Here is a 13,441-nt window from a genome sequence, read left to right on the forward strand (position 1 = left end):
GGTTGGGGGATTGCAAAGACCCTCAACTTCGCCTCTGGCTTTTTTTTTTTCATTCGTGTCACTAAAGGGTTAAACACGGCAAGGCTCCAGCCCGCCCCCCAACCTCCACGCCGCTCCACTCCCCCTCCCCTTTTTGTCTCTCCCCTCCCCTCCCGCGCGTCGCTAGGAGGTCATCAAGCGCTCTGCCCAGTCCGCGTTCGCAAGCCCCTCTGCTTCCCGCCCATCGGACCCGTGGCTGCTTACGAAGAGGTGTGCGCTCACTGAGGGGCGTGTTCCAGCATAGGGAGACGCTGAGCGCCCACGGGTTAGACCTCAGAGCCGAGCCAGCCATGGAGTGGGATGGGGGAAAGTTTGGCACCCTGCGAGGGGCTGCCGGACTGGAGTGGGCGGGGCGCCCGAGGGTACTTTAGCCTTCCAGGCTTAGGGACGCAGGCTGCCCAGACCTGAAGCGGTGTGCGGCCATGGACCGCGGAGCTGCCGCGGCCCAGGGCACTGCCCAGCCTCAGGATGGAGAGCAGCCCGCTGAGTCTCCAGAGCCTCCGCCGCCTTGGCCGCCGCCGCCACCACCACCAGCTCCGCCGCCGGCTCCGCCGCTGCTTTTCCAGGCTTCGCCAGAACCCATACCAGAGCCCTGTCCAGAGCTTGCTCCAGGACCCCGTCCGGAGGCGACCTCAGAACCAGCCACAGAACTGTACACAGAACCGACCCCAGAACCAGCCACAGAGCCGGCCTCAGAACCGGCCCCAGAACCTGCCACAGAGTCTGCCCCAGAGCCGACTCCAGAACCTGCCCTAGAGTCGGTCCCAGAGCTGACTCCAGAAGTTGCCCCAGAGCCGACCCCAGAACCTGTGACCGATCTGGCCCCAGAGTTCTGCCCTGAGGCGGCTCCAGAGTCCCGTCCAAGTCCAGCACCATGTCTATTGCAATGTTCGGTGGACACTCGAGAGAGAGGTCTAAAGACCTCGCCATCGCCATCGCCATCGCCCAGAACGCCAATGTCGTGGTCCAGAATAAAGGTAAGCAAAAGACCCCCTGAAGCGGGGAAAAGAAGCAAGGCGAAGTCAGATGGCTATGGAGCCCGCGGGACTCCGAGTACCCCTTGCATCCCGCTTGTCTGGCATTGGCTGGCCAAGATGCTGAGAAAGATGCAGGGATCGGGGAACCCGGGGGAATGGGAAGGGGTTGGGAGGCGGGAAGCAACATGTGGGAATCACGAATGGGCTGTTTAGGGCTAGAAACCGGGGTGACAGCAGGGGGTGGGAATCGGAGCGATTTTCCCCGTGAGGAGAAGCGACAGTGCGGTGAGCGCCAATATCTTGAAAGAGAGGAGGAAGATACCCTCGGGGAGCCCAAGAGACCTGGAGAAGTGTTTGGGGCTGGCCCCGAGTACATAGCAGACGGATTGAGTGGGGGCGGTGGGACACACCTCTTAGCCGCGGTCACTGCCGCAGAGGCCCAAGCTGCGGAGCCGCCGCCTGCTTGGCCCCCTCCCTGCCACTGGGGAGGGGGCGCCTCAGCTGGGCGCAACTGGCGGCGCTCCAGGGAGGTGCCCGGCGCCTCTGCCGGCTGCTTCGAGCTGGTACTCCTGGTGGGGACAAGGGGATGGGCGTCGCCCACGCGCACTGCAGGGGAAGGGCAGGGTTCTCCGGGAGGAGGGGGAGAGCATGCGTGTGTAGAAGCCACCATTCCATCTGTCTGCAGGATTTCCCAGCAGGTAGGTGCAAACGCAGTGATACAATGATGCACAGCGTCACAAACGGGGCAACTGGCATCCCGCACCAGGGCCAGTTGGAATGGTACAGGAGTCCTGGTTTAGAGACACGAAAATAGGAGTTGGGATTGCAGAACGGGTGAAGGGGAACCTTCATCTCTACCAGTCTACCGCGACGCCTTCTAAATCGTTACACTTAGCAGGGAAAAGATGAGTGGAGAATCTCTGGCACTCGCCCAAGGGGAGTAGGGAGGAAACAGGTTTTCGTGTTTGCCTTGGACCCTGAAACCCCGTCTGCTCTTCAGCGGGAGTGTGCGTGTCTTTCCTGCTTTCTCTGCACTCTCCCTACTCTTCCTTTCCCCTAAACTTCGTTCCACAAAACTGTGAAAACCATGATAATGCACACACACACCTCAATTTAGCTTCCCCTGCAGGAAAACATACACACGCGCGCGCATTCACACACACACACACACACACGAATAACAACACACGAACAATACCGGTCCATCCTGCTGCCTAGCAGACCATAAGGACACGGCTCAGGAACCCTTGTGCTATGGACCGCACACTTATAGAATGTAGAATGCAGGAGGGGAGGGGGCAGAGGTTGGCATCACGAAATGGAAGCGTTGGTTGCTTCCTGAGTTCTTAGTAGGGAGGCTTGAGTTTGCAAAATATCTGCAATGACGAATGACTGAAAAAGAAGGCTAAAATGAAAAGTTTCACAGAGAAAAGAAAGTGCAGAGGTTTAAAAATAATAAAACAGGACGGTGGGAGACTCTGACAATTTTTTAAAAATTCACACCCTAGCTCTCACCAGGGGATGTATCCCTCTCCTTCCTGAAAATACCCTTTCCTGCAGTAATCTTAAGAAGGGCAAAGTTGGGGTGGCTAGATTTGGGAGCTCACCCTCACCGGGTGATTGATCTTGTCTTTTTGGAAGAGTTTGCATTAAGCTGGTGGGAAAGAGACAAGCAGGAGTCACCTGACTTGTGGCCATCTTAAGCGAAATTTTGGGAACATGGCTGTGAAACTGACACGTGGGGACCCAATACCCAAAGAATGCATCTCCTCTTTGGCCTCTGGAAGGCTGACTGGAGACCAGGACCCTTCCCCCAGTGAAAAGCATCCCCTGCTCCCATGTGAAGGCATCTCCTACCTGTTTGACAGGAAAATGTCATTGCCAGACAGATGAGGAAGATTAAGGTAAGCGGAATCAGATTCGTTTCCTTTACATAGTGCCCACACAGAAGTGCTGGCTAGCTGACCCACAGACATTTGGCAACACTGGCAGGAGACCAGGATCCCAGGGGTTTCACTTTGCCCTTAGTAGAGCCAGATATTTGTTGAATCACTTATCTGTAGAATGGGGTTAAGAACCACGACCATCCGTTAAGAAGGCCATGCAGATTAATCAGTGGCTCTGGAGAATTTTGAAGGATGCAAAGGATCTAGGTACGTGCTCAAATTAAATTGCTTGGAGCCAAACCCTTTTACAACACCCTCAATGTTGCTATGCAATTGCTGTCTGGTGCAGCTGGGAACATCTGATCTTCAGTGATAGGATCATTCTCTCCTGCATCTTCCTCAGACAAATGGCACCTGCAACCAGCTGGCTTGTATCTTAACATTCAAGGCAAACAGGTTGTCATCTTAGCTGGGGTGATGTTTTCAAACACTGCCTCCTCGAGGCAAGCTTGGGGGGAAGCAACTGTGCAACACGCACAGGCGTGCACACACCCCTAACACACACACATACTATACATATGTGCGCAAAATGTCAGGGAACAAAACAAAATACAGGTCTCATCATGCAATGAAATCCTCCATAGCAAGCATGAAACCGTCCTGATAATTCAAAGGATGAAATGAGCAAAACCAAGTGTTTGAATGTGACTGCAAGTTTCTCCCAGGTAATTTTGTTGACTGGTATTGTAGCAAAAAACCAACATCTTTCAGCCTTGTAGTCTGCTCTTTTTTGGGATTTCAGGAAAGTTTCAGAACCTGCAATTGACTAAGAAAAGGGGGCTCATGTTTTCTTTCCAAATAGCTACCAGGATAACACAGTCAGTCTGTGAACCAAACATGTCTATTTCTTTCCTTTCTAAAATGTTTCAATTCCCAGGAAATGAGCCGTGGTCTCCCACCTGGTGGCAGCAAGTGTAAGTAAGGATGTGTGAATTGGTTCTTTAGCAATGCTGTAACTCTCTTGGGGGAGGGATGGGGCTTATATGAAGTAGACCATGCTTCTTTCTCTCTCATCAGCTGTGCTTGAAGAAAGACAAAATTTTGTTTATTCATTGGGTTTTGACCAGCTATGAAATGAAAATCACATCATACAAATGATTGATGAAAATCTGGGGGGAAGTACACTTTCATGGCTTTTGGGGGAGATAAAAGGGGTCTGTGTATCCCTCCTGATGACTGCGCAGTAATAACCATTATCCTCAAACCATATCAGGACAGCTTTTATGCGCAAAACTGATACTTTTGTACATTTTCTTGCAAAATAGCAAGCATTTGTTTATATGATATGTGGTGATTCCTATCAGAATATTTTATTAGTGATTCTGAGCTTCTCAAAAATAGGGGTGGCCTTTCTCAGTGCCTAGTTCAATGTAGCCCTCCTTGATTTTGCTTAATAAACACTTACTGAAGCTTGAAACCTATCCATTTCCAGCAATGTAGAGGCTGCTGCTGTGAATGAATAAAAATTTGTTCTCATTGGTTTCAGAGTGAGAAGTAAATACTTATTTAAATGGCATGGAATATATAGCCCTTAAGGAAATACAGTCAATCTTTCCGTTTTCAGAGTTGTTATTGGAACTATAATTAAGAAGCAAATTACTAACAATTTTTTTTAATGGCTTGGAAAGTGTCCTTATCCCATGCAGTCCCAGCAACAGCAGACTAATAATGATATCGTTAGCTTCAGGGGATAATAAATTTTTTTCCTAAGTGAACAGAGTATCTGCAGTGACTGTAAACAGATTTGGGATTATAGATTCAGATGTTTAACCTATTGAAGGTCAGAATGAAATTACCTTCTTTTCTCTTCAGTTTTTCCCCCCTCCTTGCCAAGCTTTGATGATACCATCTGATTTATTTGGTATATTCTAATAGTTCCTAAGCACTACAGGGTGTTCTAGAAAAGATGATGAACATTTTCAGTGGTCTTTAGTTTCTCAGAGTACAATTCTTATGCATTTATTAAAATCTCCGACTAGGGCTTCTGCAGATCTGCAGCCCAAAGGGAAAGTGCCTCCAAGGAAAGGAAAAAAAAAAAAAAAAAAAATCCATAGAAACCAGGAAACCATTCAGGGGTATTCTAATAAGGATTATATAGTTCCTTCTGCTCCTGTGGCACTTTACAGTTTACAGGGTGCTTTCCTCTGCATTATTAACCCTTTTATTTCCTTGAACAAGGCAGCAGGTGGGGGAGGGCAAAAATAAAACTTGACAGCTTATAGGATGTAGTGATTGAATTTTCTACTGTAGATTTTTTTAAAAATCTGACATATGGCCTTTTATGATACATAGGATCCTCATTTGTCTAAGAACAGTCTTTTAGCTGACATTTCATCAGCTCTGATTTTTTTTCCAAAGCAGTGGTTGCTGCCCCACTTCTGATGCTCCCAGAGGGGGCCAGCATAGAAGAGGAGCCCGAGAAGAAACGAGAAGAGGCAGAGACCCTGAACCGATTACTCACAAAGACCTTTTTTGTTGGTGTGTGTGAGTTTTGTAAAGGAAATAAATTGAAATCCTGCTAAGCATAGGGTGCCCGACCTTTCCAAAGCCCACCCACTGTAATTCTTTCAGTGGGAAAAAAAATAATTTTAAAGGAAAAAAAAAAAGCAAGCAAGCAGCCATTCTAAAGGGAGATGCCCCACCCTCACCAAAGCAAATAGAGCTCATTCTCAAAATAATGAAAACAAATTTATGAATTTGAAAAGAGAAAAGGGACAGTGACCCCAGATAATGAAACTTATCTCTCCTCTGAAAATTATTTTAAGAAAAAAAAAGAAAGAGCTTCTAAAAGGAAGTTCTCCTCACTCTCATCAAAGCCCATGGAACTTATATCCCCCAAAGAAAAATTTTAAAATTAAAAAAGAGAAATCATCTTAAACAGTATTTCTAACCTTAAAATACTCATGAAATTTGTAAACTTTATTTGACTCCATGGCTCATGCTCAATCTCTTGAGAAAATTAAGGGGGCAAAAATAAAGGGAAGGTCCACCAATCTCATCAAAGCTTCCTGACATTGTTTTCCCCAATTACATAAAATGTGCAGAACAGGCAAATCCTTAGAGATGGAAAGGAAATGAGTGAAGCAATATGGGAGGTGGAAAAGGGGATGATGGCTAAAGAGTACAGGGCTTCTTTTGAGGGTGATTAAAATGTTCTAGAATCAGAGAATGGTGATGGGTGCACAACCTGGTGGATACACTAAAACCCACAAAATTGTATATGTTAAGATGATGAATTTTATGGTATGTAAATTACATCTCAATTTTTAAAAATAGTTAAAAGAAAGATACCATCCCTCTAACCACAAGATAAGAGACCTAGTATTCTCCCCAAAACAAAAAACAAACAAAATTGAAAAAAGGAACTAAAAGAAAGGGCGATCCTCTTAAAGGATCTTCAACCTCACCAAGGATAATAAGCTTCATTTGCCACCCCTTCAATTAAAAAAAAAGAAATTAAGGAAAACAAACAAAAAAAGGAAATCTTTTTAAGGGCAGATATTCTCAAAAATCATAAAAGTTAATGAAATTTACGAATCCTCCCCTCTAGATACACACATTTTAATTTAAAAAAAAAGGAATATTAAAGGATAGGTCCCTGATTATACCAAATCTCCTGAATTTTTAATTCCAAGAAGAGGGGGGCAGGGAGGGACAAAAGAAATACCAATCCTCCATGACTAAAGAGCATAAACCTTATTCTTAAAATACAATTTTTTTTAAGATTTAAAATAAAATTAAGAATGGAAAGGTATATGTGTTGGTGAAGAGGATATTACTAATGAAACAAAAACAGAATCCTCTTAAAGAGAGGAAGTACTTCAATGTCACAAAGACCCATGAATTTTTCTGTCAAAACACAACCAAAAAAAAAACCGATTTTTTTAATTGTACTTTAAGTTTTAGGGTACATGTGCACAATGTGCAGGTTTGTTACATATGTATCCATGTGCCATGTTGGTGTGCTGCACCCATTAACTCGTCATTTAGCATTAGGTGTGTCTCCTAATGCTGTCCCTCCCAAACGAAGAAAAAATAAAAGAAAATCCTTCTAATGGGAGTTGACTCAAATTCACTCAAAAACTTTGTTCTTTTTATTTATTTATTTATTTTTAATTAATTTTTAACTGATGCATAATAGATGTACATATTTTCAGGGTACATGTGATAATTTAATATATTTATATAATTTACCAAAAGATTTATTCTTAATATAGAATTTTTGTAATTTGAGAATAAATAGAAAAGATAGGGGAGAAACACAAAGCCAAGAAAGTCCTCTTAAACAAAAGTATTCTCAGCCTCAAAAAAGCCCCTTTTTTTCTCAAAACAAGCAAATACATTTAGAATTATGGGGGGCGGGGGAGGGAAGAACATGAACAGTATATTTTAAACAGAAATATTTTTCTTAAGGACTGAAGATGCCCCCAAACTCACCAAAGTCCTGGAATATTTTTCTGAAAACAAAAAAGAAACAAAGAGAAGGAGAGAGGGAGAAAGAAGGAAGAGAAGGGAGAAGAAGAGAGAGAAACAGGGAGAGGGAGGGAGGGAGGAGGGGAGAAGGGAGCGAGCGGGAAAGCTGGACAGGGAGAGAGGAGAGGAAGGTAGGGGAGAGAGGAGAGGAAGGTAGGAGCGGGTAGGGAGAGACTGAGATAGGGAGAGGAAAAAAGAGGGAGAGAGACAGAGGAAGGGAGGGAGCCAGAGACAGAGACAAAGGGGAGAGGTGGAGAGGGAAAAAGAAAGAGGGGAAGAGAAGGGAGGAGAGAGAGAGAGGGAAAAAGAAAGAGGGGAGAGGGAGGAAAGGAGGGGGAGAGAGAGGAAGAAGAAGGATGGGGGGAGAAATGTGAAGGGAAGGGGAAAAGGACTAGCTAGGATAGAGTGAAGGTGGTAGAGAAGGAGGGGTGGGAAAGAGAGGAAGAAGAAAATTAACAAAGGGATTATTTTTTAAAGGATCAAAGGAAGAAATTCTCTCCAGGAAAATGCACCAACACCTTACTGCAGACATTGCATATTATTCCTGATGACTACCTTCTCCATCCCCCACAATAAGGAAAGAAAAAAAACACAAAATCTCTTTCTCAAGCTTGTTCAAGGTGGGGAATGTGCATGTGTGTGGGGGGTGGGGATGTACCCAATCTCACCCTATCCCAGGGACCTTATTTATCTTTCAGCCTTCACTGTTTTATTAAAAAAAAAAAAAAAAAAAAAAAAAAAAAAAGCAAGGAAAGGAAAAGAGGATCTTTCCAGGAGAGATGTTCCCCCATTCTAATTTTTCCCAATAAACTGTTCCTTTTAAAGAAAAGGAAAGAAAGAAAAATCCTACTAGGGAGGGCTCCCCAGCTTCATTAAAACAAGTTGCCCTTGTAGGTCCTCTCCACAAAACCTATTTTTTAATGGAAATCCTCCAGACCTAAAGAGATGCTCCCCCACCTCCACCAAAAGCAATGAATCTTTTCCCCTGGAGATTTTTAAAGAAAAAAATCTTCCATTGTAAGAGGAGATACCTTCAATTTTACTAAAATCAGTGGACTTTATTCCTCTCCACATCCAAGAGGAGAAAAAAAATATTTGAGGAAAAGGGAAGAAATCTTCCTAATCTAAGGCAAGTTGGCCATAATCCCTCCAACACTATTGAACTTTCTTCCTGAGATTTTTTAAAAGAAAAAGCAAAGACAGAAAAAAAGCCTCAAAAAAAAAAAAAAAGCACTCACTTCTCCCACAGGCTCCACAGACTCTGAAGTGTTGTACAAAGAAAAGGTACTATCCTTCTCAAATGGCACCAGTGAACCTTACATTCAGCACTAAGGCTAAAGGATGATACATTTTAATCCCAGGCTGGCTTCCCACTGCCCCAGTCTATTTCTGGTTACCTTCCCCGTCATCCAGGTAGGTGACACTCCCAAGAAAGGCACTGTTCAAAGGAAAAAGAATTAGGAGGCAAACCTTCTGGGGAAAGATCATACCTCTTTTCCAAACCAAACAAATGATTTGGGAATTCGCTGCGTCATTGTTCCCATCTAACACTACAGAGAATTAAGAGTTGATGATAAACTCAAAAGCAGTGACACTCTTGCTATTAACTACCAATTAGTCAGACACCCCTACCTAACAGGGAGGGACCCTTCGCCAACTCAATAATGGAGATGATCCATCCTCCATTATGTCTCGTTATGTGCTGGCTTTGATGTCTGTTCCTGCAGGGCGATAAAAGGGCTTGATTTTCACAAATCCATAAAATTTGCAAGTCATATTTATAAACAGAGAGTAAGACTCAATGTTTTCCAAATTTTAAAATTCATTTATTTCTTTAAAACGTAAACTGATACCTGCTCCCTGTGTGCTGTGTTTAGCATTGTGCTAAGCACTGAGGATTCTACAGTGAACAAAACCACATGGATGAGACTTCCTTTAAGCAAAACTGGTAAATGAGAGACTCAATTACCAAAACAAATATACAGATGGTGGTTGTTTTACCAGATGCTTTGCCAAGGTATTCACTATTAATAGTCAATTCTCTCAGCATTCCTCTACTTAAACTAAAATTCAATGTAATAAAATAAAGGAATGCATGCTAATTTCAGAGAATGTATAAAATCAAGAAAGCTTCTAAAAGGTAAATAAAAATCATCTAGTGCCCCACCACTCAGAGATAATCACTCTTAATATTTTGCTATATTTTTCATTTATTTTCTCTGAATATTTGCTTATAGTCTTCTGTAGTAAGACTTTGGGGAATGCACAATTGTGTCTCGGGCTTCACCCTGCCCCAGTCACAGCCCCACATGCTTAATTATTAGATCATGTTCATTATTCTACCTTAGATTTAGGAAACACTTGTTCATTTTAGCTTAAAGTTCATCTAGTCAAACTCCTGTCTGATCTGATTGTTAAACATATGCTTGAATCACAACCATTCAGAGACATATTTGCCGTGTGAAGCAATAAGTATATAGATTTTATGTAGACACAATTGTTGCAGTTGCTCCCATATACAAATGCAGTTTGATCTCACATTTACTTACTGCACTTTTTTGGACACTTGGATTTTATTTGTCCAGCTAGCTTTTGTGACTTGGCCTTGGAGAAGGAGATCCAGAACAAAACCAACCTTATCTTCCCACTGTTAAATTCCCAAAAGGAAAAATCTAAATTTCTGAGTCACTTTTAACCATATGCCAAAAAAAAAAAAAAAAATTTAGTGATGGCCTTGTCTCTTTAACAAGAAGTTACAGCATTATGCTAAACTGGGTATGCCATACCCAGAAGGGAAATAAGAATATATGAGGACATTATCCACAATTATAAGGAAATAGAATATTCAATTCATCCAGCTTTCATTAACCAAGTGTGTTCAAAACTTGAGAGAGTTAATAAACTGTATACAACCCAACCAAGGCTGAATCAGTAATTTAAAAGGGAAATGTAATGCATTATTGAGTAAGATTAGAATCTTCAGCCTGGTCAGTAGCACTTCAGAGATTTTCATCTTCCAAAGCATTATAGGCATTTATTGTTTAAGCCTCTTGCTTTAAAGAGCCTGTAAAGGAAATATTGGCCCTGAGGACAGGGATTCTTACCCCTTGTTTCCCTCAAGCACGTGTAGGATACTGAGAGATGTGCTTAATGCTCCCCACCCACCCGCACACCCAGAGCTTTGCAGTGTTCTTCTGAAACAAGAGGCAGTGGGTCTGAGGACTGAATCTTTTCCTTGCCTCCAAGAGTAGAGGGGAATGAAAGTACGGCTTGCAGGACTAAATCCTGGATGTTCATTCATTTGCCTTCTCCTGCAGCAAATGTCTCTACCTCTTCTCTTCTGGAATTTTGCAGCTTGACGCAGGAAATGAAAGGTACCCGCTGAGCAAAAATTGTTAAGCTCCTTGGCTGGCAGTGAAGAGACTTGAAACCCAGAAAGTTTTCATTAACTCTGGGCTCTGTCAGTTGAGTCCTCACTGTCCTGAAGTCAGCTCCAGCATCATGGTGCTGTCCTCTGAACCCCAACTCTAAGAGTAGTTTCTCAGTTCCATTTTATAATAAACTTGATTTTTAATTTTCCCTTGATAAGTGTTACTTGCATTTATTATGTATCTTTAACATATTATTTCATGGTTTCTTCACATCGCTGTGCATGTCTCCTGCACTATAGAGGAAAATATGATGTAGCTTTATTAAAACAGCTAAGTGTAAACAAGAAAGAGGACAGTAAATGAAGCTGCAGAACAAGATTCTTGATTTCAGAAAATTAACAAGTTGGTACCCTTCTCACTAACCTCAATTAATGCTTACTGTGACAATTTCCCTCCTGCAGAGCTTGAGTAAAACAACTTTTCTCTTACCCAGAATTCGGATATTGCTGTCCTTTTCTTCCCTACCTCACCTCTAGTGCAAACTACTTAACTCTCTTTGACTGGTAAAATTAATTAAAATGATAATTTCTACATTGTTATGATCTCCTCTGCTTGAATTTACTTAACTTGGTGACATTTTTTTTGTTTGTTTTTTTGGATGTGAGAGCTTCACTTTGGTTTCACATGGAATCAAAGCACCCATTAGTGGTTCTTTTCATGGTTTTCTTATTATATTCCCTAGCACTTGTGAGTCCTCTTTCTAGAAATTCCTGAAAAAGCCTTACTTTGCCTTTCCACAATTCCTCACTGGCACTGAACTTTTTGAATTTCTCTGTCTTTTTTTCTAATGGTGGAAAACAAAGGTAGAGCTTTGAAACAGCTTGAAAAGTTGTTTTTTGTGTGGGAAGTACTTTGTACCCAGTATAGCAGGGCATTATTGTGAACTACTCACAAAGTATCTGCTCGTCTGTTAAGTGTTCAATAATTAGGTACTTGGTGTTTTAAATGCTTTATAGTATGGTACATATTTGGAGGATTGTTACATGGGCATTTAACAGTGTTTTACCATATTTGAAGAAATATTGGGACTTTTAGATGTGGTGGAAATGCATTATTGCTTTTCCAACCTAAATAATGGAACAAAGGTTCCTACAATTCAAAATTCATCATCCAACAAGTTTTCAGAGATGGATTAGGTGCAGATATGAGAGACTGCCTGATAGCAAATTCACTTTGATGTAAGAAGTTTAGGGGAAAAAATGAAGAAGTTGTTTGAGGAAAGTAGGAACAATATATCCCCCTCAAACCCAGAGAGAAAACTGGTATTAAATTAAGCAGTGACAGTGAAAAGTATCAGTAGAAGTGAAGTTATACTTGAATTGGGCAGGTGAGGCCAGGGCCAGGGAATCATAGGGTACTGATTGAAATATTGTAAAAAATAAAGTAGATGAGGCAAGTCCTATTGAAATTTTAAAGGCAATAGATTCTCTGGCAAGTAGACTCAGAAAAATAAATAAATAAAGGCAACCAACAAAATTTTGTATATCACCTGATTAATGTTGTGCAATCATTGAAGAGCTGTTGATTAGTATAACACGGCTGAAGTGGAGGGTTGGCTGATGGGGCATATAATTAAAAACTATCCAGGTTTCAATTTATTTGTATGCTAAATTCCAATTTAAACTACAAAAGCTAAAATGGGAGAAAATAAATATGTTATCTAGCATCCTTTTCCTACTGTTTCAGGCCCTCTTTTATCCACATTACATGGTTACAAAAGTCTCATCTGCTTTCTCTATGACATTTTTTCCTATTTCACTTCAGTGTTTTCTATAGTGGAAGTAAGAAACCGTGATGAAAATCCAGTGAAGCCTTTTATCTTCAGTATTATAGACCCATAGAATGTCCTGGAAAGAACCTTTGGGGTCAGGTAGTCCAGTGGTTTTAAAACCTTTTTAGCAGTAGAATCTCATGTTTTTCTCAATGAAATAATAAATGAAAGCCAGACATTTAACATAAAACATGCAGTATTTTATCACTCCTCTTCTATGCTAAAATGAGTTTGTAAATAACTTAGCTTCCCAATTGCTTATTTTAGGCTAAGAGGAGAGTAAGTTTGCGCTCCCTGTTTGTTACTAGCTCCTTAGCAAGGAGGCTGGTGATGCAGGAGCACCTGGGACCAAAAAAAAAAAAAAGAAAAAGAAAAGAAAAAGAAAAAGAAAGAAATAAGTCAGGGTTTAAAATTTGGCCTGTAATATTCCAGAAGGTAGATCATACTTTCTTGGAAACATGGCCATTCTTTCAAGTTTCTTTCTTCCCTCCTCCTAACCTGGAATGTGTTAAAACTATCTCATAAAGTGGGTTGTCATAATGCACACTGTCTTTGCTTATAGGTCGTTATTATTTTTGGGGATTGTGTTCCTGTCCAAGAACACCACACCAAGTAAACTGTAGATGTAACTAAAAATATGTGGTAAAAGCTAGTGTATAACTGTAAGCCTCTGTAATCATTTAAAGCAGCAAAATTGTTCCAAGTCCTATAAAATAGGCATAAACGTACCATCCACGTTGAATTTGTGAGGGGCCTCGGTGTACTATAAACTGTACATGAAGCACATAAAAGAGCTAATTCTAC

The 13,441-nt window shown here is 42.0% G+C and overlaps 1 protein-coding gene across 1 annotated transcript in view; it reads left to right on the forward strand.

Annotated features, from left to right (window-relative positions):
• The first annotated feature begins 461 nt into the window (after positions 1–461).
• The window catches only part of DGKK (diacylglycerol kinase kappa), a 103,643-nt gene continuing 90,663 nt past the window's right edge, over positions 462–13,441 (forward strand). Inside the window, exon 1 of the mRNA XM_030807110.1 lies at positions 462–1,016. Within this exon, the coding sequence (XP_030662970.1) occupies positions 462–1,016 (555 nt within the window). The remainder of the gene's footprint in view (positions 1,017–13,441) is intronic.

Source organism: Nomascus leucogenys, chromosome X, assembly GCF_006542625.1.
Source record: "Nomascus leucogenys isolate Asia chromosome X, Asia_NLE_v1, whole genome shotgun sequence".
NCBI lineage: Eukaryota > Metazoa > Chordata > Mammalia > Primates > Hylobatidae > Nomascus > Nomascus leucogenys.